The sequence below is a fragment of the Malurus melanocephalus genome, unplaced genomic scaffold (genome assembly GCF_030028575.1).
Source record: "Malurus melanocephalus ecotype Western Australia unplaced genomic scaffold, MMel_1.1 scaffold_155, whole genome shotgun sequence".
Taxonomy (NCBI): domain Eukaryota; kingdom Metazoa; phylum Chordata; class Aves; order Passeriformes; family Maluridae; genus Malurus; species Malurus melanocephalus.
Genome location: NW_026623387.1, coordinates 114,685 through 138,498, shown reverse-complemented (window position 1 = coordinate 138,498; position 23,814 = coordinate 114,685). Strand labels below are relative to the sequence as shown.

Here is a 23,814-nt window from a genome sequence, read left to right as displayed (position 1 = left end):
AAATTTGGGATCATTAATCCACGACCCTGAGATTAGCACAGTTGGTTAGAGCATGATGTTAGTAATGCCAACATCATGGGTTTGGTTCCCATATGTGCCATTCACTTAAGAGATGGACTTGATGATCCWTTTGGGTCCCTTCTAACTCATTTTATGATTCTGTCACAATGGGTTCAGAACTGGCATGTTGACAAGGCCTTCCTGGGCAGCAGAGCTTATTCTCTGTGGAAGGAAGTCTTGTGCTCAGCAGACCCTGGGATTCCAAATTATCTGTGTTCTTTGTTACAGTGCTTCCTTGGCTTGTGATCATAATCAGTGAAAATATCTTTTGACAGCATGCAAAATATATAGGGGGAATGCTGTAAAAGATTTTAGAATACATTGCATAATAATTCCTTCCTTCTGTGTCTTTTAGGTTTTTATTTACCTTTGATCTCATTTTATTAAGGAGAATGGTGAAAAGGAAACCAATTTCTTTTAAAATATGAAATACCATATTTCAGCATATATGAAGCCACATTTGTGATTTACAGAAGCTCAGATTTCTGTATGTGGAAAAGATAAAAGTGGATGACCAGAGAGGAAAATTTGAATGACTTTTACAAGCCCCTTTGATTTCCCYGTGGTTGCAAATTGTGCTGTTTATCCATACATAAACAAGGAACATGGAATGAYTTTTCATAACTTCTGTGAATGTAATATCAAAAGTGGAAGGCAAAAGTGAACAATATTTATTTGGACATAAATTAAYAGAAAGTTGTCAGTCATCACTGAGCTCTTTCTGTCAGGCCCTTTTCCTCCCAGGGATATATTGGTTGTATATACAAACTGCAAATTGACTGACTAGTGCTGTCATTCTATACCTTTTCTTAATAAAAAGTGTAGTTTGTAATGTGTAAAAGCAAAGGAGAACCTCTTTAATTCTGTGAATTTGCTAGCCATTTTTGTGAGTTGCCATTTTAATTGTATTCTCTTTTTTTGTTTTTGCCTTTTTTTTCTTGATTCATATACTTGCTTTGTGGCTTTCTTCTGTTTCCTTCTTCTCTTGAGGGCGATTCTTAATGGTCCTCAAAGAAGAAAGGCTTAAGTTTTAGAAAGTAACAGGCTGCTTCTGGAAACTATGGCATAAATTTGGAAAACAGTTTTGCTATTCAAGCAGTATTTTTTTATGAATTTTTGTGTTGCAAAATTATTGGTAAAATCTGGTGAATCTTTCCAGTAAAGTTTATTCTTGTGTGATGTATTTTTAGGCTCTTYTTTGTTTAGTGTCATTTTTGACGTGGGTAAATAACTCTTTGATGTTGGTAAATGTCCTTTCTAAAAATAGCTTGGGAGCTGAAAAGTATTCAGTGTMTCTTGAGTCAGGCTCATGTTAAGTGAGTGGGAAATCATTCTGTCTGCTCTAATGGGGTTTGGCTCAACATCATGTCACTCTGCATTAGCCAAGCCTCAGCTACTACCATGCAGGAATTTTCCAAAGAGTAAATGTTTGCTTTTCTTTTTAAATGAAACAATTTTGTGCAGATTTTGTAAGTCTTAGTTGCTGTACATTTGAAATACACTCTGATCCTGCTAAATTTTACTCCTTTTAAAGTTGTTTTTATTGTCAAAAGACATTTTTTAAAGTCATTATCTCAGTGAGAACTTGAAAAATCAGTCCAGCCATGATTATGTCACAGAAAGGGTAGTCACTGATCTTCTATTTGTTCAATGGAAGATACTTCTGATATGTATGGGAAGAAGTGGGATKTTAGATATGTGGACTTTGAGCAGCAGAAAAAGAATTGGCACCTTTMTAGTTTTCTGGCCTCAGAATCAGAATGGGCTTGAACATAAGTTGGAATTTCACAATACCATTTCTATACCCCTTCAGTGTAAAAGCATATACTTTCTGAAAAGTAGAAAAAGTAATGTTTTTCTTAGTATATGTTAACACTGTTGATCTGWACTTGGCTAACATTTTTCTCATCTGTTTTATAGGTTTTGTAAAAGACATCGGATTAAATCAAATTCCAATGTTCCATGTGTCCCGAAAGACTTGTTGATGATGTCAGAATTAGTTCTTCCACAGTTCATCTTTAGTCTGATTCAGCACTTAAGAGAGGGATACAATGAGCCTGGTATGTTTCAAATTTGTGTGTATCTAGCATATCTTATCATGCTGTTATCTCTTGCTTTGCAGTCTGTGAAGATACWGTACATGAATGCTATGTGTAGTTTATATCATTGTATTTTGTACCCTTCTTGCTAACAAAATTACAGCCTGGCTAAGTGATTTTTTACATGCTGGGGAGCTTAAATRTGTTTTTAGGGTTACCTAACATTGTGCTGAGCTCTTCCAGAAAATGAAGTTAGGTATAGTTTGAAATTTGTATGTGTGAATTTTAGAACATTATGAATRTATAAATTATTTTCATTTGTGGTGGTAATAACTGTTCTGCTTGTGACAGCCTTGGCCAAATTACATTACATTTAGACCAAAAGTTCTTCTTATGTGGTTTTCAGCKCTTGATCTGCCGTCAGAGAAAGACCTTCATAAAATCCTCCAGGTTTTGGAGCCTCACGTTTCCTTTCTAGAAGACTTGACCAAAATGGGAGGTGCAATGAGATCAGTTCTTACCCAGGTTTTAACTAGCCAACAGTTCTACAAAGATCTTAGCTCTGGTATGTTTGTGTCATTTCTAATAATTAAATCTTCAAACTGTGAAGAATTAATGGAATGAATTTTGCTTATAACTTCAGTTTCTGCATGTTTTTATTTGTTGTCTCAGAACACAGAAAAAAAAGCATATTTTAAAGGATATTTTGTTGGTAGGAGGGTGAGCTTCAGGAGTGACTAGAAGGATTTGTTTTTAAGACCTGTAAGAGTAAACATGTGATATGTGCCCCAAATAAATATATAAAGAAACATCCTTTCAGGAAATTTTTATAAGAAATGCATTCTCTTCAAAGTGATGTGATTATGGTAGCTTAGTACTTCCAAATTAGGCAGGTCAAGGTTATTTAGAGTAGAATATGTCTGAATTATTTTGGGATCGGCTCTCACAGAGGTTGTTGGAGGAGACCTGAATGGGAAAAAGGCTGTTGTCTGTCCTGCATATCTGTGCAAAGCCTTTTTGATCTTTTATTCTTAAACATTACCTCCTGCTTCATTATCTGTTGCATCCTGTACCAAATCACGACTCTGGAAATGTTGGCCAGTCACAAGTAACCCCAACCCCCTAGTATAAATTAACTCCATTTTATTTTCTTGTGATTAAGAGTTCTGTGCATAGCTRTGGAACAAATATTAATTAGTCTTAAGTTGCCATGTCTGGCTTGGGCAGCAGCTAGTTGAACAGGCAATCTCCAAATCTTTATTTGAAAGGAGAAATAGTAAAGCTGCCTCAGGAGCAGTTCTCTTTATTCTTTCCTTCCTTTTTCTCTCTTGTTACAATATTTGAATGGGAGTAATTTAATTAGTTCTCTTTTCCTATTATGATGGATTTCCTGATATAGAAATATGGAAAGRGAATGGAAGGTAAGACATGCTTATCTGAACTCTTGGAATGGAGAATGTGTGTTACTGAATCAAAACATTGTGGGTYGTTTTTAGATTGCTTGCATGGAGTGGGAAGTATATGAATCAAGGATCTGCTTTTGTGCTTTAATGCTTTCTTATGTATGTATTCAAGGTGTTGGAGAGAATGCATGTGCAAAGAAAAGTCAYGAAAAGTACCTAATTGCTTTGAAAGGCTCTGGACTGGCATTTCCTGAAGATAAAATTGCGTGTGGTATGCAGGARCAAGGAGCGGGAACAAGCACATTGTCTGTTCAAGGTTTGTGTAGAAAAATACTTTAAGAGAAGACTTGATGGGTTTTATATAAAATGTTCTTTAGCTTTATTTTTAAAAAATGYTAATCTTAATGAAACTTAGGGAATTAGTTGTTATTTATTGCATTACCAAATTACAGGACTCTCGCTTCAATCAACTAAGCTAAATATGTTAACTTCTTGTTGCTAATATGCTAAGCACTATCTTTTCAGCCATAACATTAGTGGAATTTGAGTAGGCAAGATGAAATTGCTCGTAGTGGAATTTTGTCACTGCAATGAAGTGATTATCAATCCACAGCACCTATTTGTATAAAGGTTCTGTGAATTTTTCTTTTTTTTTTTAGTTGTTTAAGTCCATCAGAGGCTTTTTTTTAGTTTCTGAAAGAACGCTTCTTGGTTAGCACCTTGCATTGAAGTTCTGTTATGGAACGTACTTGCAAATCCCTGATTTTGTGTTGCTTGGAAATGTTACTCGAACTTCTCAGTCCACTGCTAWGTATCTTTTAAAGAAAGTGAATGTAGTGTTCCATTTCATACTGGCTCGTTAAATATCTTAAAATACARCATTTTCAGTATAAGACTTACGAAAGGAATCTCTGAACTTTTTTATTTCAAAAGGTTTAGCAGGGGCTACGGCAACATCAGGACAAGGAGATTCTTCAGATGAGGTGAGACTTTTTTAAAGACTGTCATGAACTGCAACAGAATACTGAAGGGAGAGAATGCTTGCAGACAGATCCCCCTCATCTTAAGTCTTCTGTCTGTCCTACATTATCCCCATTTTGGTAATGAGGAATAASAGAGTGTAAAGGAATAGATCTCTTGCCTTTGATTTACTAAGGACCTCTTGAGAAATCCTGATTTTTGCTAATACTGTTTCAGTTTAATTTGTATATGTAATGTAGAAGAAACCTGTGTAGGTATTCCAAAAATCACTGTCAGGCAAATTTGGCTTCATTAAAGCAAACTTGGAGCATGTAATGCTGTGAGTGGGGTTAACAGTTTTTGGTACTTGGGAATCCAGCTGAACTGGTGATAGCAACAATGAGAATTTCTCTGTAGATAAATTCCCATGTGTAGACTTGACCTTACTTACCWAAYAYRWTGAGTGGGAGTAAAARGAAAAGAATTTCAATTTAGGTTKAGCCTTAATGAMTAAGTGGAATGTAATGAGGAAAKTTAAATTCTGGTAGAGTAACTTTATCAATTTATTCTCATATTTTTTTYCTCAACTATTTAAAACCTGAATTCAACTAGCAAGCCTTAGCAGACATTTTGGTAGAGTAACATAACAAACTTCAAATAATGTAAAGAGACCCAATATAAAAACATTTATTCCTCAGTGTGTCATAAAACACATGGAYTGTGTTTTATTTGATTGCTTGAGACATGAAATCTTATTAAATAGGAYAGGTTTAGAGCCTTTCCTCTCCTGTTGCTTAGAGGACAACATGAGAGAAATAACAGCCATCCTTCAGATTTATTTTTTGCTTAGAACAATCTACTGTTGTAGAAGTAAAACTAAATACTGAACTATACAAAACTTTTCAAGCTGTTTAGCTCCCTGCAGAAGTACTGCTCTGATCTGTAGTCCATGTAAATTTTGTAATCTAGTGCTCCGTCTATGAAACAATGCTACCATTAGATCTCGGTATGAAAGAGCATTATTAACCTTTCTAGATTCATTTTAAATACCACAGGAAGAAAATCCAGTTAAAAGTGTACTCTTGCCACATTTCTTAAATGTAGCATAGTTTTATTCTGCCCTATGACAGTATAATAAGGTATTAAAAACTAACTGTACATGTCCCTTGTAACTCACATGGAAGTACAGAGGAGAGGAACATTAWTTTTCTAATATGCATTTCAGCTTGCCACCTGCACAGTCTGTTTTTACTTTTGGATGAAAGGAGTGGACTTCCTTTTCAGTAATTGGTATTTGTCAAGCAGRCTGTGATTAAGAAGATTATAAAATAAAAAAATAACTTTCTTCACTGATGCTGAGACTTAAGTTGCAGAGTCCTGCAGTTCATAGTAATATCCCAGCAAGTCTGATTTTTTCTTGAGAATACTTGGCCCCTCTGAGGACTGGGCAGTAGCAACATCCTGAAAASTTAGTGACTCATGCCTGATTGAAGTACCAAAGAACTCTCTGTTCACAAAGACCATAGGACACCTAAGAGTTCAAATGTGTCTATCTTAAAGTGAATTTTCAGAGGGAGGTAGTGAAAGCATAGGAAAAATCAGACCTTRCATTTACACCATACTTTTGGTCCTTAGATATCCTTAGATATGAAGTATGAACAACCTTCTTCCTCGTGAAGGGATAGTAACTTCTTGAGATTCAAGTTCTGTATTACTCCARTGAAGTTTGCAAGTAAAACATGGCATTTGTTTAGGGGAGAAGGATATTGATTACTTACTTTTAACAGTAGATATGTGCTTTAATTATGTCTCATTTTACTAGCTTCATTAAGAATCTTTATTTCTAGTTTCATTAGGATTACCTGTGTTAGTAAGATCCACGCAACATTTAATATAATCCTGTCATGTCACATTCTTTTTTAACATGCAGTGTTAGATTTTGTGAAGTGTAGTGGTGCTGTTTTTAACTTGTATTACATTTTGGAACTTTTGCTGTTTAGTTTGTGGAGTGCCTTGAAAGCTTCAGATRGCAAGTGCCTGTGTAAAATGGTTCCATTATTTTGTAGGGTGCAAGCAGTTAGAATTGACCTCTTATAGGTGTCAAAAATACTTTGTTCTTGCATCAGAARTTTATATGGATTAGAAAATACATAGCTAATTGTCCATGTTGCAAACTTGGATATACAATATGTTGGCTCATATTTTCTCTGAAACAAAACCCTACAAACCCTGCAAGTGGATAAGGTAAAACCTTAATGTGCAAATGTTAGAAATTTTGTAGTGTTAAACTATTTTGTAGAAAGCAATTTTAGAAATCAGAGCAAGTAATCTTAACTAATGGAATAAATGCGGATGATAATGTTGCCTGTAGGGGGGAAAAGAGGCARTTTAAAAAATGATGTTTTTCTCTAAAGAGTTGCATACAGTACGTCATTTCTATAAGCAGTAGAAGTGTTTTTCTTGTAAGAATATATTGAAGGCTTCTCTGTTTTAGTTTGGTAGTTAAACCAGAATTTTGAGAGCATACCATCTCTTGGCAATAAGATTCTAAGTATACGATTATCAATTTTTAAAACTCTTCCCCTACCCCAGGAGGACCAGGATGGTGGCCAAGGTGTGGGAAAGCGCAAGAGGGTGAAACTAAGCAGCACCACCAAAGGTATTTATAATGAAGTACTGATCTCAGTTTATCATGTTTGCTTTTTGTCTGTCTTAAAAATATCCAGGGATACCCAGTTCCCTTCCTGAGCACTGTAGTGCTGTATGTGACAGGTATTAAACACAGCRAAGTCTAAAATAGAATAGCTAGTGAAATTGTGGTGATTGGCAACGTAGATTTCCCTTGAGTAAGTGCCACTGTCTGGGACTCTGACCATTTTGTCACCTCTGTGTTGTAAGCTAACCTCCAAAAATTCATTCAGTTTTCTTTGTGTKGCTAGCAAGGCTGCAGTGTCGCTTTACTAAACAAGTGTTTTGATGAATTCTTTCTTAACAAATTTTTTTGATTGTGCCACCAGACATTATGATTATGTTTTCAGCCATGAATGGTTCTCTCTGGTTCTGGTTGGTCTTTCTGTACTGTTTTGGTAATGTTTAATATAAAATGCTTGAATGAGGTCTCCCTTGAAACCACTCCATTGTTTTTCCAACTTCATGTCAGTCACTTGGGCAATTTCTAGTCCAACATGAGCAGCACTGACATTGAGGTCARTGCAAGTTTTAATTGAAGAATAACCATAGGCTGGAGTGAAGGTAGTTCTATCTTGTGCTTGATCTGTTTTTGCACTAAAAASTGTTTAATAATACTTAAATGATACCTTTTTGGTTGTGGTTTTTTAGTATGAGTATGTGGAGACTGAAATAGCAAGACTTGAGAAAATAATATTTGGGTTGTAGAATTGTGGTGAAAGTTGGAATAAAGTTTCTGGRAGGTCTCTGAAGTGAAGGTTTGGAGCTTGAGTTTTAAATACAGAGGTTCATGAATTAATAAAATARTATGATGTTGTGAGGAGTGTGGCAACGTGTGATTGTTTCTAGTGTTTTCAGATTGAAGGAAAAAGAAGAAGCTGAAAAAGCAGAGAACTAAATGTTTTGGCAACAGAGTTATTTAAAGATGATCTTAAAAATTGTGTGATCTTAAAGATTGTGCCAGGGAATAATAATGTGGAAGAGGCAGTAATTTTGGAGAAATGTAAAGACATCCAAGCAAAGTTCTTTTWCATGGATTTAAGAGGCTGTTAGCTTGTCTGAAAGATGAGTTAGTCAGGTAACCCAAGAAAAAATTGCTGTTGTTGTGTTGCATARTAACTAATTAGGGAAAGAGGGAGAGAGGAAACCCAGATTTAGAAGCTGTCTGATCAGAAAACCAGTATCAGCAGTGGCATTTCAGGAAAAGTGATACTTGAATTCAACATTTCATTTTCCCCCAGGATTGTAGTCTTCCCCCTCTGAGGCATCCCAACATGGACTGTGCTCATGATGTTGGTAGCTCCTAATATCTGCCCCAGAGGAGGGAGTCTGCCARTGGGGGAAGGGTAAGTATCTGTTTTTATTAAATATCAGATAGTTTTCTGAAGTTTTCAGTATTCATATTTTATGTCCAAAAGGGTATAAAATAAGAGTATGAAAAGAAAATTTTAGAAAACTGAGTATTGAATAAAAACAGATTTACCTTTTCTCCATGTAAGCAGACTCCCTTTCCCATCCTAGCTCCTCAGTGGCACTGTCTTCATGCGGGGTTATTTATATACTGGGGATATCTTGGAATGCTAAGTCTCATATTGCAGAGAGATATTTACAACACTCCATGAGGTGTTTTGTRGCACTAAGAAAGAATAAAATGTTTCTTTAAAGAAAGTACAGTTTTTATGATGAGGTTCACTGACACAGGTGTGGGACTGAGTACTGAGTTTTTTTTTTACTGTTTTAAAACCTCATCCTGCATCCATCTGAAATACCAGATGYTTAAGACAATYATAAACMCATAGGCACTGTTTAAAATCTAGCATCAAGGCCAGATTATGCTTTTGAGCAGTGGGAACATTAGTCCCAGTGTTCTTGACTAATTTTCCAAGTTCGGTAAGGGCATTCTACATTCTTAAAKTATATAGCAGGGGTTAGTGGATATGTATTGTTCTGTCCCTGCCTGAAACTGCTGCATAAAGTGTTGGATATGCACTGTTCAGCTGTGACGTGTGTCAGAGAAAGCTGCACATCAGCAACAGATACGGTGTTGTGTCACTTGTCTRCATGCCTGGTGTTCTCACTCAGAAGCATTTGCCATGTACCTGCGTTTGTGCTCTCTGTTCTGCGGAAAGAGGACTTCAGTTTTGCATGGTTACCAAGCTTTCATTGGCAGTCAAATCAGACATGCAATTTCATAACAAGAGGTGAGGAAAAGAATGTAAATGAGCATCATATGTTAGTTGAGTAGGTGGTGTCCAATACRTTACAAAATATTGTAATATTAGTATTACAAAATATTATAATAYTTTAGCATCTTTCATTATTCTGTGAAAGTAATGTTACATCAATGCTTGTATAATACATTGATTAAAACATATTTTTGCCTTTTTGTGGCGTGCTAGAATCTTGAGGAAAGCCCTCAAATTTAAATCTGGGCCAATTGGTTACTTGCCCTGGGACCTCTGACATTTGGTAATGATGGAAAATGGAGGTAATTCCTGCTTAGGAAGAGCACAAAGACTTATTTTGCTTAGATTAGGCACAAAGCTATCCACTGCAGTGTGTAAAGCTGTCACACTTGAGTGAAGATGTGAGTCTTCAAAGCCAGAGGATGTTAAGTGTAAATGTGTGCCGGTGGGAGCACTTCATACACTCCTGTTGGAGTATGTGATTTTGTGTAGTTGCATATCCTCAGGTGCAGTTGATTTTTAGATATAGAGAAATAGTAGTATTATTATTTTCTTCTTTAGTCTTTATATGTTAATGAAATTAACACCATCTGTTATAGTTTTAAAGCATAAATAATCAACCACTTTATGAAGATGAAGAGTCTTTCTATTTTATTATTTTTAAAAACAGTTAATAAGGTTTATGCTCCATGAGGTGATAATTTCATGACTAGTTTATTCTAGCAAAGGTCAGTTTGCACCTTTGCRATCAGGAAACTGATCTGCTTGAAAACATAGCTGACAAAATGGAACAGTCCTGGACTCGATTCCTATGTAGGTCCCCCACAGGAATCTACTGTTGGCATGAGTAAAGGGGCAGAGTGAATGGACACAAGCTGAAAAGGGAAGKACGAGACTGTCTCTCCTGCTGCCATCAAAAGCTAGTGCCTGATTATCTGATTATGGTAMTTTCTGTATTAAAAACCCCCAACAAACARCCAACTTAGTGGYTGGTCAATCATGCACATATTGCTTCAAAAATCAGARTAATGGATACATTATTGCTTCTATWTATTTTATTTAGAGCTTAGTTAAGTGTTCTTAGGTGGTAGAACTCATCACTTAATCATAAATTGCATTTTATTGTTTTGATATTTTAGTTTCAGTTAAGTGATAGTCTACATTGTTTCCCTTGATTAAGTGGTTGTGTAAATATCGTGCAATTTGCTGTGATGCATTATAATCAGTGCAGCTATTTCAGTGAGGTAATATGGTTCAGTGCAATCAATGAAGATTGGACTCTGTGGTAGAATTGTACTGAAAACTTTCACTGCTTATCTGGGAGGTCCTTTTTATAGTTGCAGACTCTGACACTGCAGTGTTGGTGATGTTCATTTTTCCATTGTTTAAAAGTTATTTATAGAATGCACTAAGATGTTCTTAAATTTTTGTTCCTGCATTTTTATATGAGTGCAACTGCACTATCGTTGTTCTTAGTTTTAATAGCTATTATGTTACACATGCTCTGCTTCAACCTTTTATGCAGATCAGTCTATCATGGATGTTTTGAAGCATAAATGTTTTCTAGAAGAATTATTATTTTGGACAATAAAATACGAGTTTCCACAGAAGATGGTGACTTTCTTACTCAACATGCTACCAGATCAAGATTATAAGGTACTTGGCCTTACTTCATTCAAACCTAAGTATCTTTTCTTATTCATATTCTTAGTGTGTATTATGCCTTGCATGAGACCATATATGGTTATGTTTGAAAAATACACTGTAAAATAATGCAGGTGTTTTACCTTGTTTTGMGTATTTTGTTAGAAGTTCTAAAGTGTTTAGTATTTGAAAAGCAATATGAACAAAACAGTAATTCTGAAGCAGCACTATTAATTTTGATTTCATGGTTTGTTTTCCTTTTTGTCTGTTAGTGCATATTTGCATGTGTTGAATTTTGTTTAATTTTATTTTACTTTGTAAATTGTTTTTTATCACTGAAGACATATGAATTGGCACTGTATGACTCTGTAGTGTGGTATGACAACTGAATAATTGCATTGACTTCATTCCTGTTTCAATGATTGTRGTAGGCAGTAGTTTCTCCTTACAGGCCTTTACAGTGTGAGTGTTCTTGCTGCAGCTATGCCCTAGGTGATTTTGGCAGCCTTCCAGGTGCTTCCTTACAGAGTTTTGCAGTTGTCCATACCATGTATCTCCTGGCCTGGAGTTGTGGAGACTGGATGTCATCTTCCTGTTTTAAATCTTGGTGTGCAGCCAGGTTTGGTTGTTTGCTCCACATGGTCCCAAGACCTGGTATACATAGCAATCAGGCTTAACATTTTGCTCTGATCATGTAATACCCTTGAGCCATGCAAATATTTTGAAACTTCTCAATCCCTGCTGGGAGGCAAAGATCAAGAAATTCTGAAGTTCAGGCATGCAGATTTCTTCCAAAATGTCTGTTTATAGTGGTACGACCCTGTATTTGTGCCCCCTTAAAACCTTGCTGTATCAAAAAAAAAAGGACATGAAGATAACTTGCAAGGAAGAAAAAGATAAGATTTGGGCCTTCAACACTACTGTGTCCATGTCAAGACACCATTTTGATTTGGGATACCAGCATAGATTYGTCTTGGTCTTAACTGCTGATCCATTGCCATGAAGCTTGACTTCTTCTTGATATTTGGACACCCACAWGGACATCCAGTTCACTTGATCCATTGCCAGCTAAATCCCTGCCTGTAAAAAGAGACAGCTGCTATCAGCATGCAGAAGAATCTGGTAAGTGTTGCTTTGCTTCCCTTTTTACTGTACCATGTAATAACAACAGCTTTTAATGATTGTGGGCTCTTTCTTTTTTGGCAATGAGCTACAGTCTTCAGTGACTTTCTTAGTTGTATTCATCAGAATGGAGATCTCTGTGTATTTGGTCTCGCTACTGATTGCCACCTTTAACTGGAATAGTCCATTTTCTGCCTGCTAATATTGCATGCTCAAATTGAAAGGTTTTTTAAAACTTTTCATTGGTTGGTTTGTGTTTTTTGTTAGCAATTACATATTGTGCTTCATTAAAACAGTTGATTCCAATGTTAAAGCTTTATTAGAAGCACAAATACCAAGTATTTGAAATTTTTTTAGAATCTGTGTTTAACTGCTGTGGTTGTCTAAATGGCATTTTTAAGTAGTAAGGAAACGGAGCAGGAAATGTATCACACAGCAGTACTAGGGAGGCAGTAACACAGGTATTTTTTTGYGAGATACCTGTGCTTTGTTGCAAAACTGTGTTAATGCTGCATGAATTTTAAAACATGTTTCTGAGGTCTGTGGTTAATTTGCAAGAAGAGCCTCTGCCTTTTACATGTAAAAGAGAGAACATAGCATTTTGGGATKAATTAGAAGAATGTTTTATCATATATGCTTCCATTTAGCTTTTTTGAAAGAAAAACTTGTATGCTGATTAATCAAATTGCATTCTCAAACAACAGGAATACCTCTAGGSATATAAACTGTTTCAAGGGATCTCAGCTTTCTGTTACTTTCTGTCATCCCAGCTACCCTACGTGTACTCTACTAATTTTTTCTGTGTCTGCTGTTGTGCAGTTTATARGATTCTTCATGAGGCAATTTAGCTCATTAAATCAGCACAATTCTGCTAGGTTGGATTTCTGATAAACTGAGGGAGCTTGCCAGACACAGATCACAGAGCTGGCTATCTGTGTGTGCTTTGAAATTGTTGAAATCTCTGACCTCCRGCATAAACATATTAGAATCCATCATTGCTCTGTATAGCAGTCACTGAGCCAATATCAATCTCAGTTGCACAGATTTTTTTTTTTWAATAGAAAAACAAACTTCTGTTTTAGGATTCCCAGTACTGAAAAGAGGTGTTGAAAGGGGTGGGCTAAAATCTTGGGTTAACTAGCTCTTCCCTCTCTCCCCACTTTGGCATGTGCAAGAGATAGCACAACAAAAAGTGTGGTCTTTGCCTTACAGATTTGTGCTTGAGGCATCCCTTCCAGCACTCTCTGACATTTGAAGCTTGGAAGACTTACAAGTGAAGAAAAAGAAAGCAGAAGAGAAATTTGTTGAAGCTTCCAAGAAATTAAAGATGTTATGATGTGGACAAGAGGAAAAGCAAAAGGCCTTAGAAACAGACCTTCATGTGACCAAGAAGGCAAAGAATGTGTTGGCAGTGAACAGGAAGATGATGGAAGAGYGTTAAATCATCCAAGAGCAGAGCCTTGCTGAAATCTGGAATATTGGAAATACAAAAACRCAAAAGTATCTGGTAGACATAACGAAGCAACAAACAAAAATACCAGAAATGCTATGCTTTGTCAGGCAYCTCCCAAAGTGACCCTTGAGGCGCCTATTACAGCAATAGGACTTCACCTGGATATGCTGCTCTACAAATTCTGTAGAACAGTTTTTCTATTGGAACCCTAATTTTAGGGCAGCATTCAGCAGGCAGAAATACCTTCCATCTTAGCATTGAGAATATAAACATGGGAGATGTGATTTCTAACTGAAACATGGGGTTGTCTCCAAAAAGGTTTGGGATTGTTGAGTGGTCACCAAGASCCAGTTGAAAAAAATTAACTTTTATTTGCCATAGGCTAGAAATACAGAAGCTGCTCAAGATCATAGAGAGTAAGTCAGTAAAGATAATTAGATATACAGAAAGCATATCTGTTTTAGGAACCATTTTCTTGCAAAAGGTTGGAAGCTGAGTATTTGTAAACATATTATGACAAAAATTGCATTCTTGTTCCATTCTGTATTTTTCCTTAGTTGTGTATATAGGTTTGGCCACCRAAAGAAAGCGTACATGGATGGACTGATTTGGCCTATCCTAGCTGATTTATGTACTGACTGCAGTTTGCCACAGTATTTCAGCTTTTTAACTTCTGGAATGAGTTTATTTTCTTCCTCTCATAATTGGAAAGGGTTGTATTTGTTTGTTTAACTTACAAGTGAACGTAGAAGTAAAGCTTCTCTCTTTAAGTGTTTTATGGAGTCTCTACCATTATACTGTATTGAGTGCAAATTTACAGTACTTTCAGTAGTTCAGTATTGTATACGAGTGAGGCACAAAAAAATTTGATGCATGTCGATATAAGCTAAATAAGAAATAGTCCAAAATTTGTCCTTACAGAAATACCTTGTTTTTACAGTCAACTTCAATTGACCGTGCCGGGTAAAACAAATAACATGTAGTTTCTACATYACAGAACCCAAAAATCCTATTTAAACATAATACAGTATGAAGAAGTAATATATAAATAAAGCATACTTTTTTAGTAGCAGCATTAATATATTAACAACTTCTTAAAATACCTGGTACATCATATCTGTCTGAGGCTTAACATTAATAGTGTGAATGTCTTGATGATAAAAATTGTGTCATGCTTTTAATTGAAAGGAAATTATATGATGGGAGTATCTGTAATACCAGAATGGTATCGTATCAGCTTTGCTCAAGTAATGTGAATATGTTGTGCCAGGAAGGYTTTATCTGAAAACAGTTACCATTGTGCTGGGTGCTCTATGTGGAGCACACTTTCAGTTATTCTACAGGTTTCCATCACTGGGGACCAGGTAAAGGAAGGCAAGTTAAGTATTCTTGCAGTGTTTCTTTCAGTGTTATCCCCGTTCTCACCCTGGTCCATTTTTTGCATCAGCAACTTTATCTTTGGAGGTATTTGCAGGGAGAAGCAGTTTCTATGCCCAGCAGCACTATTATGTCATCATATTTTTGGAATTATTTTCCAAGTGATATTAGCATGATAGTGCCATAATAAAAATAGAGGAACACTGAGTCTAAGGCAGGTAAAATAAAGTAGTGATSTGTATATAGCCTGGTGAAAACTCAGCTGCATGAGGGTAGTTCTTAAATTTCTGATTCTGTGCTTATGAAAGGTTAATACTTCCACAAGKAACCGGCAAGGGATTTTTAGACTTTGATCTGAAAATTTTTATCACTACACAGCTTGTCTTCTTACTAAGCCAAGGAAGACCAGATGGTGTTAATTCAGAACATAAAGTGCTAGGTGAGAAGTGATTTCAAAGCTAGCAGATATGTTCATGTATATGCAGTGCAAAAGGGTTGATTTACAATGCATTTTGAGGCTAGTGAAGTGTAACAGAGAACTGTACTAAGATGTATGTACATATGTACAGTACATTTAAATACTGATCTAGTTTAAAAAACAAACAGTTGTATGAAGAACAACAAAGCTGGCTAATTAATTTAGTTATTGAGGGGAAAGCACTAAAGGTTTCTTTAAAAAGTGTAGAATGCTATGATAGTAAAAATGAAAGTCAGCGTGGAAATGTCTTGCTTGAAAAATAGATGAAAACGTTACTCACGGGTAGATGGCTGCAAGTGATAAGGCAGCTTTTTAAGGCACTACTAAACTCATTGTTTATAGTGTATCATTTAGGACATCCCATTGTAGCACATATAAATTTAGGATAAAATAATTATTAGAACTTTACTGCTTTCACAGGCATGCTGAGACCTTATATTTCTTGTCTGAAGATTCCTGGGGTTCTTTTTTTTTAGTGTGGAAAATATAGAATGAGAAGATTAGATTCTGGGAAAAAGTAATAAAATTAGCAGCCTAAGATATCCCTCCCTGTAACTAGGTCTTTTCATTTTGGCTGTTTCTAGAAACAGTCATCAATTTTGGTTTGTCATAGTAACTGGTATTTCCCAGGATATGTTGATTATTCCTTGTTGAAAGCACAATCTATAGTGAAAGACAGTTACAATTTTTGTATGATGCTGCTTATTAACGTCAACATTTCTTTATAATTTGCAGATTGCTTTTACAAAAACATTTGTTCAGCATTATGCTTTTATTATGAAAACACTGAAGAAAAGCCATGAATCAGACACAATGTCTAATAGAATTGTACATATCAGTGTTCAGTTGTTCAGCAATGAAGAACTAGCACGCCAAGTAACAGAAGAATGCCAACTGCTGGATATTATGGTCACTGTCCTGTTGTACATGATGGAAAGTTGCCTTATAAAAAGTGAATTGCAAGGTAGGTTGAGTTGTTTCTTTCTATGGCTAATAAATTGGTTATAGGGGAAATTTAATCTTTCCTTGGTAGTCAATCCACCCCTCTGATATCTTTCCAAAAATCCACAGAATCTAGCAATATGTGGTAGGGGCTTAGGATCAATATTCCCTTGAAATTAGATAGTTATCAAGTGTGATACTAACATTTTATCCTTTGGTTTGTAGTTTTTTGTTGGTTTTTTTGTAGGAATGTTACATAGTATAGMATGCAGAGTATTACCTTGCAAGTACTAATTTGTTGTGTAAAGTGCATAAACAACTATTTGAATTAAAAGTTATACATGCACATTATTMATTAAAAAAATTCAAAGAATTTCACTGGCTATTTGCAATATTTAAAATTGTTTCAGGTTTTAAAATCTGTGATTGCCTATAATTAGTGGAGAATAATTTCATACTTTGCAAATACAGTAATTTGATCAGCCTTTTGTTTGGCAGAATGGCAGTTTGAATTCAAGCAAGTGTAGACTGTATAATTTCTGTAGTGAAAAAAGCTGTCCTGTAGTCACCCTCCTTGTTTTACCTGTCCTTATGTGAAAATGGCACGATTGAATTTTGCTGACTTCTGTCATTCACCCCTTTATGTGTCTAATAGACTGGAGACCTCTCAGACCTCTTTATCCTAGTTTGAATCTGAAAGGACTCCCTAGACAGGCTGAGTGGTGCTGCTTGATAAGTATCATGAACTTCTGCATGGAATAGTTTTTTGGTTTTTTTTCCCCCCAAGGCATCCTTTGTCTCAGAGTCTAGTCTATAGCCTAAACCAAAATGACTGTGCAGAAATGGGAAATTTTCACTCATCTAGCTGTCAAGAGTGCCTTCATTCAACAGCACTTCAATATGAAAATTTTTTCTGGTGCCCTACATACATTGCTTTACATTATTAAAAGAAAAATGCTGACTATATAATAGTTTGTGTATCAAGTGATTTTTGCTAAATCAGTGCCATGTTGTTGGAATGTAATTTAAATATACTTCAAAGCATCTTCAGAATGTTAATTTTTGGTCAGGATGGGATATTTCGGACATGGTGGTAAGGTTCTGTAAAGGGTTAGAATTGCAGTCAAGCAGAAAAAGGTTGWAACTGTGCTTAGTCATTTTCTGAAGAAATGTCCTGGTAATTAATGGATGTAAACCAGAGCTGGTAAGTTAAATATTGTTAGATATATTTGTGATAAATGTGTGAGAAAAGACTTAACCTTGGAGCAGCTATTCCACTGTTTCCTTTTCTCTTTTCCCAGCACCATTGATTTCTCTTAGCTAAGATACCATTACATAAGTATAGAATCTTATAGGTTGGTCTTCTAAAACTGCCAAGTCCACCACTGGGATATGTCTGGTACTTTTCAGTATTTCACATCTCCCGCTCATTGCTTTATATATGAGGGGTTTGGCATAYTGTAAATGGACAGAAAAGAAATCATAAAATATGTTACTGGGGTTTTGCACTTTTCATTCTCAGTGGCCTTCTTTTGCCGTTCTTTGGGCTTTTATCTTGTGTTCAGTTTTAAGTTTTCTCATATAATGCTGCAAATAGTGAGAAGTCTGTGCTGGTGAGATAAATCAAGAATTCTGTTTGTGCAGCTACTATAAAACAGTAGGTTGTTTAATATCTGAATGAGACAAAATTTACAAATCCAACCAATGGATAGGTGGAGAAAGCATGTTTGAGAGGAGAAAGAAGAATATAAAACAGGAATTGTGTGTGCTACAGTATGTCTTTTGAACAGCTGACACCCGTTTAGAGTATACAGTTCACTGACAGTATTTGTGGACAAACTGTTTTAATGAACCAGAGTTGGCCTTTGTTGGTACCAACTTTGTAAGTTTTAATAACTTGGCTTAGCTCTCACGATGAGGGGTAGAAATGTAGATGCAGATGATAAAACTGGCTCCCTGAGAAGATTTATGTCCGTGTGTTCCTRGATAATTTTTTTCTCTCTCTCAGCATTTTCCTCCCAATGAACTTTATATGGGAAAAGAATTATATTTATAGCCCCAAGGAAAACGTTCTGGTAATGGTTCATCCTTTGAAAAACCAACCTCTCTAAATGACTTTGCATTAACCCTGGATTGTACAGTACTCTGAATCAGAGCCAATGCCGCTATCCCTTTGAAGTAACTTTGGATTTGTCTGATCTATAGTCGGATAGATGTAACTGTTGGTTCTTCGCAAAATCCTTCAGCAGATTCAGGCAGAGGTGTTACCCTAATCTGGGATAGGCCTAAGAGAACCACTCTKCATACAGGTATAGCTCATCAGCCAGACCCTGGAGACTCCTAACAAGTGTCTTTGGAGTGCAGCTGTGCTGTGCTGCTCATGATTCTTKCACTTTGTAAAGGGCARTTACAGGGGTCCTTCAGTGCACTTGAACTGGAATAGAGCCATCCCCAAGGCTGGTCTTCAGGTGCAACAGATGGTCTGTTGTTCTTTGTTGAAATAGGGTATTAACTGACATGTGAGTGCTGGGAGTTGTTTTACTTGGATCGTCAGTTCAGAACCAATTCTGTTTCCCTTCTGTCCTTTCCAGGAGTCCCACTTMTGAAAAGGAAATTAAGAGGTTTTCTTGAGGATGAACTTCTGTGATTTCGGGGTGGGAGGCAGAGAACACCCCCCAATTTCTTATATTCCTGTTCTAGTAACCTTCTCCTGCCCTAGTCTTGGACAGGCTGCATAAACCCTCTCTCTGTCCCAAATTCAGAGTGGAAATGCTTTGCTCTTCTCTTCTCAGACTCAGCTTGCCAGTGTAGGTTTCGATCAYCAGATTTCTTCTTTAAGGCTGTAARGTACCTCACTCACTGGGGKTATGTTGAATTCAAAGTAGAATTCAGGTGTTTGTAATAGGAACTGTATTGTTTGGTCATTTTATACTTCTTGAAAATACTGRGAGAGGCATAGATGGGATGGTTTTGTTAATGTGCTGCTTTCCAAAGGTTGTGATGATGTTCAAAGTATAAGTGACTCATACTGAGTGGGATCTGTGTTGGTGAGTTGGTGGAAAAAGGGCCTCAGGTATCACAAAAAAACCATTTTTCTTTCTGCAGTTTTCTCTGTGTGTCTGGCCACAGTGTTACAATACACTCTAATTATTATATTTGGTTTCTTTTGTAGTTTTATTAATAAAAAAAAACTTGGTCTTCTCCTTTTGTTTTGCTTTTTCTTTTTTAAATCTAGATGAAGAGAATAGTTTACATGTTGTGGTGAATTGTGGGGAAGCACTACTGAAGAATAATACTTACTGGCCGTTGGTTAGTGATTTTATAAACATACTTTCACACCAAAGTGTGGCAAAGAAATTTTTGGAAGATCATGGTCTTTTGGTAACATGGATGAATTTTGTATCATTTTTTCAAGGTATGTGACTTTTCTAATCAGTACTAATTAAAGATGTTAAGACAGSTTAATGTTCAGAGTAGCAAAATCCCTACAATAGTGTATGGAAATATTTCTTAGTATTCCCTTAAGATTGTATTTCTTGAAGAGAACAGTATATTCCAGAAAACAGATTACAAAAATTATCTGATGCATCTTTGTCTTGTGTGAAGTGGTTAAAGAGCAGTCACATCACACTTACTCAACTGAAATTCATGGTGCAAGARTTCTGAGATTGTACTTAAAATACTGATCAAAACCATAAAACAAACTGTTACACTGGTGAAGTTCTAAATTTAAATATATGGAAATATCTGGTTAATATGGATCTTTTTCTTAGTGTTTCTGTGAATAATTTTTTTTTATTATATAAAAAAATTTAAATGGTGTTCTTCTCAAGACTGATAAATGTTCTGGTTAGAAAGAGGACCAGCATTCAGATGTTCTGATTAATGAAGTGACATTCTAAGTAGAAGTTAATATCCCCCAAACAGCAAGGACGGCAGTTAGTAGCCACTCTTTTTTTCTGGTTTATTTCTGTTCACTTTGTTGCTTCTTCCAGTGTTTTACCACATATTCTGCTGCTAGATAAAATAGATTCTTAACCTTTGTAGAGTTGTTTTTAGAGGTGTGTAAATGCATAATACTAATAATAATGCATTCCRTTTAGCCCTAGTTAAATCTTAGGTTGTATAACTCTGCTTAAATYTTTGAAGGTATGAATTTAAATAAACGAGAATTAAATGAGCACGTGGAGTTTGAATCGCAGACGTACTATGCTGCCTTTGCTGCTGAGCTGGAAGCGTGTGCCCAGCCAATGTGGGGTCTTCTGTCACACTGCAAAGTTAGGGTAAGGCTGACATTTCCCTGTCATGATTCTTGGTTTTATTCATTACTTATCTGAGAATTCTGAAACGGGAAAGGTCTGTCTTTTGTTTGAAAAGACTTAGATTTTCCTGTCTTTGTCTATTTAAATCAAATAAAGCTCCAGCTCAGATTCTGTGTATAGTGAGTGTAGAATTCATGCTTGTACTTCACTTGTTGTCTCCAGTGCTGGGCCTACAAGTTCAGGTGTGTGCAGTCATTTCATTAGAACAAATTCTAATCTAATGAAGAACTTGATAGATGTCTCTGAGTCATTTGTTCAGTGGGAATGGATATACGTAAGTTGTCCYAATGTGGTTCTAATGTTGGCAAATACATACTTCATTATGATGGGGGATGGAGTAAKTTACAGGTTTATGTGGTTCTTCTGTCAGTTTGAGGTGAAAGTTCTGATGTTTCATGTCTCAWGGTCTCCAAACTAGAGCAAAGACTTGTTGCTGTTTGCTACATTAAATTATAGCAAAAATAGAATCCATCAAGTTTTAGGAATACTTAACATCTGAAAAAACTTTTTACTGTTTTTCTATGAAATAAATGCTTATATTAGAAATGAGCTTATTAAGATACATGATAGTGTCAATGAGCCAGTACTGCCTGAATTGAACTGCGCACTGGAAAACTGCACAAACATTCCATGCGATTTTAGAACAGGCAGCTGCAAAAGCCTTTCCATGATGTAATTTACCTGATGCATTATCAGTTTGTCAGCTTATGAGTCTACATTAGTTTTTGAAAACTGAATTACAACCTCTGGCTGTTCGAAGTGTTCCTTTCTTTTTAGGGCTGGGATGGGATGTTCTCTTTTTAAGGCCATGCTCCTCTAAGGCTGTCTTGTTAGTTATGTCTTCAGCCACATGTTTGAACCTTTTGATCATTCTCAATAAATCTGGAAGTGTTCAAGAAATTTCATAGCTTAATTATTGTATTTACTTAGTGAAACCTGATGGGTAGGAAGARATTCCAGCTCATGTCTCACAGGATAGGAAAAGCCAGCAGAGCCTGGCCCTCCTAGAGAGTGGAGCAGCAGGATGGGAGCATGGCTGTTGTATTTCCTGATGAGAAAAGGTGCCTGACTGAAGTAGTCGCCACTTGCACAACTTTTGACTTTACATGATTTAACCTGARATACAGTAGTTTTGTGGCATTGTTATAGAATTATATCATACAATTGTAGCAGGGTTTGCTTACTGTTAAAATCTATCCRGTATTGTGATGTCATATCATTTTGTATCAGGTATCAGGGTGTTTTGTGTTAGCCAACTGTATGGACCTTTTAAGTAGATAAAACTTGCAGGACATTAGGTATTCCTTTTGGTTGCATGGAAAGACTTTTTTTTTTTGTTCTAACAGCTCTAAATAATGGTAAAAGTAAAYGGATAAATTAAACAACAGTAGGCACTGGATCCAGTTGGCTGCTCTGAAGGTGCCTTAATTCCCAGCACTGGAATGGTCATCCTTTAGAGAAACAATGAAACAGTCCTTTATTTGTAGTAGGAAAACAATGACACTTAAAATTGTTTTGGCTCATATAGTAYGCTGGTTTCTCTCAACTGCAGGAAACACAAGAATACACACGCAACGTTGTCAGATACTGCCTCGAAGCGCTTCAGGACTGGTTTGATGCTATCAACTTTGTAGATGAGGTAAATATTCTTCGTGAATTTAAGCAAAGTACTGTGAAAATCTGATTAAATTACAGACGTGATAAACTCCCTATGCTCAGCCCCCTCCTCTTAAATTAAATGACTAATCAAGAGGTGATCAAAGTGATTACCTTACTGAAATTAGAGTTTGTAGTTAATACTTACCATGTTATGTCCTAGGATCCTTTTTTTTGTTGTAGAGTCTTGGTGATTTAGCTTTGAGGGTGCAAGCTTTRGGTGTGTGAGTTTTAAAAGGGGTGCTATGGATACATTACTGTTGTGCTGAATGAAGAGCTTAATGAAGCAMTGGCAAAACAGAAGTCCTCTTTTGCTTTGGTAATGGGGAGCAGCTTTGCCACTTGGCAAGCAGTGCTTCAGTCCATTTAGARTGCCATTMGCTTCTGGGGAYTCAATAAGAAATTAACTACAACTGTCTGAGGAAAACGTCTAAATAATCAGAAAGACAGAATGAAGCACYACTAGGTTAGTGGGAAGTAAGTGCATCAAATGAAGACATAGAAATGAAGRCATATAAGATACTGTTCTTGGTGGTTGTGCCAAAGATAGTTGTGTGGTGTTTTCAATAWATTATATTAAAAACCTTTGTTTTACTTTCAGCCAGCGCCTAACCAAGTTACTTTTCATTTGCCACTGCACCGATACTTTGCCATGTTTTTAAGTAAGGTAAGCACATGGTATAGTTTTACAGAAGATGGAATTTCCCTGTTGAATGTGATCATTCAGTACAGCGTGTGCTTGCTTTTGTTTCTAGGCTGTTAAATGCCAAGAACTAGATCTGGATACTATCTTGCCAGATCAGGAGATGCTGATGAAACTAATGATTCACCCACTTCAGATTCAGGTATGGACAGACTTCTGACTTAACAATAGGAAGAATGTCTCAGTTGTGGGATATAAAATAATCAATATGGGACAATAAGAACTAGACTATACCAAGTAGTTAGGGTACTTTTTTTTTTAGTCTTTTTTTTTCCCTTCCTGTTTCTAAAATTAAAAATGTGGCATTAGTTATACTCTGAGAAGCATGCAGTAATAATAWTCACTAAAGCATTTCCAAAATGGTAGGAGGAACCAATCCTTTGAAAGCATAGAATTGTAATGTGAATAGAATGGAGTGCAGGTTGACACTTTTTAACCATGAAGAATTAATTTTTGGTTCATTTTGGTTCCATGATACCTTCATCTGGAGTACGTTTCAAGATTTTAATAAATAACATGTGTAAATGAATTCATTTGTCTTTGATCATTTTCATTGTCTGAAATGTGCTCTCATATGCAAGTATGTTATCTATTTYATAAACGTGCAGTGGTTCTCTTCATCTCTCACTCTCCAGGAGAAGTAAATYAGTATAAAAAAGTCTATGGTTGTAGCACCTATGTATGTATGTGTGTAATGATAATAAATAAAATGATGAGAGGGCTGGAGCACGTCTGCTGTGAAGACAGACTGAGAGAATTGGCATTGTTCAGCCTGGAGAAG

General features: G+C 36.1%; 1 protein-coding gene across 4 annotated transcripts in view; it reads left to right on the top strand.

Moving 5' to 3' along the window:
- The window catches only part of UBR3 (ubiquitin protein ligase E3 component n-recognin 3), a 100,790-nt gene that overhangs the window by 10,209 nt on the left and 66,767 nt on the right, over nt 1-23,814 (top strand). For 2 of the 4 annotated variants that reach the window (XM_057371687.1, XM_057371686.1), the window contains exons 2-14: nt 1,981-2,120; nt 2,506-2,664; nt 3,675-3,818; nt 4,436-4,485; nt 7,055-7,121; nt 9,148-9,351; nt 10,862-10,992; nt 16,146-16,374; nt 19,588-19,767; nt 20,502-20,635; nt 22,227-22,313; nt 22,932-22,997; nt 23,086-23,175. In XM_057371687.1, coding sequence (XP_057227670.1) covers nt 1,981-2,120; nt 2,506-2,664; nt 3,675-3,818; nt 4,436-4,485; nt 7,055-7,121; nt 9,148-9,351; nt 10,862-10,992; nt 16,146-16,374; nt 19,588-19,767; nt 20,502-20,635; nt 22,227-22,313; nt 22,932-22,997; nt 23,086-23,175 — 1,681 coding nt within the window. The remainder of the gene's footprint in view (nt 1-1,980; nt 2,121-2,505; nt 2,665-3,674; nt 3,819-4,435; nt 4,486-7,054; nt 7,122-9,147; nt 9,352-10,861; nt 10,993-16,145; nt 16,375-19,587; nt 19,768-20,501; nt 20,636-22,226; nt 22,314-22,931; nt 22,998-23,085; nt 23,176-23,814) is intronic. The other 2 variants (XM_057371689.1, XM_057371688.1) reach the window with 1 other exon arrangement.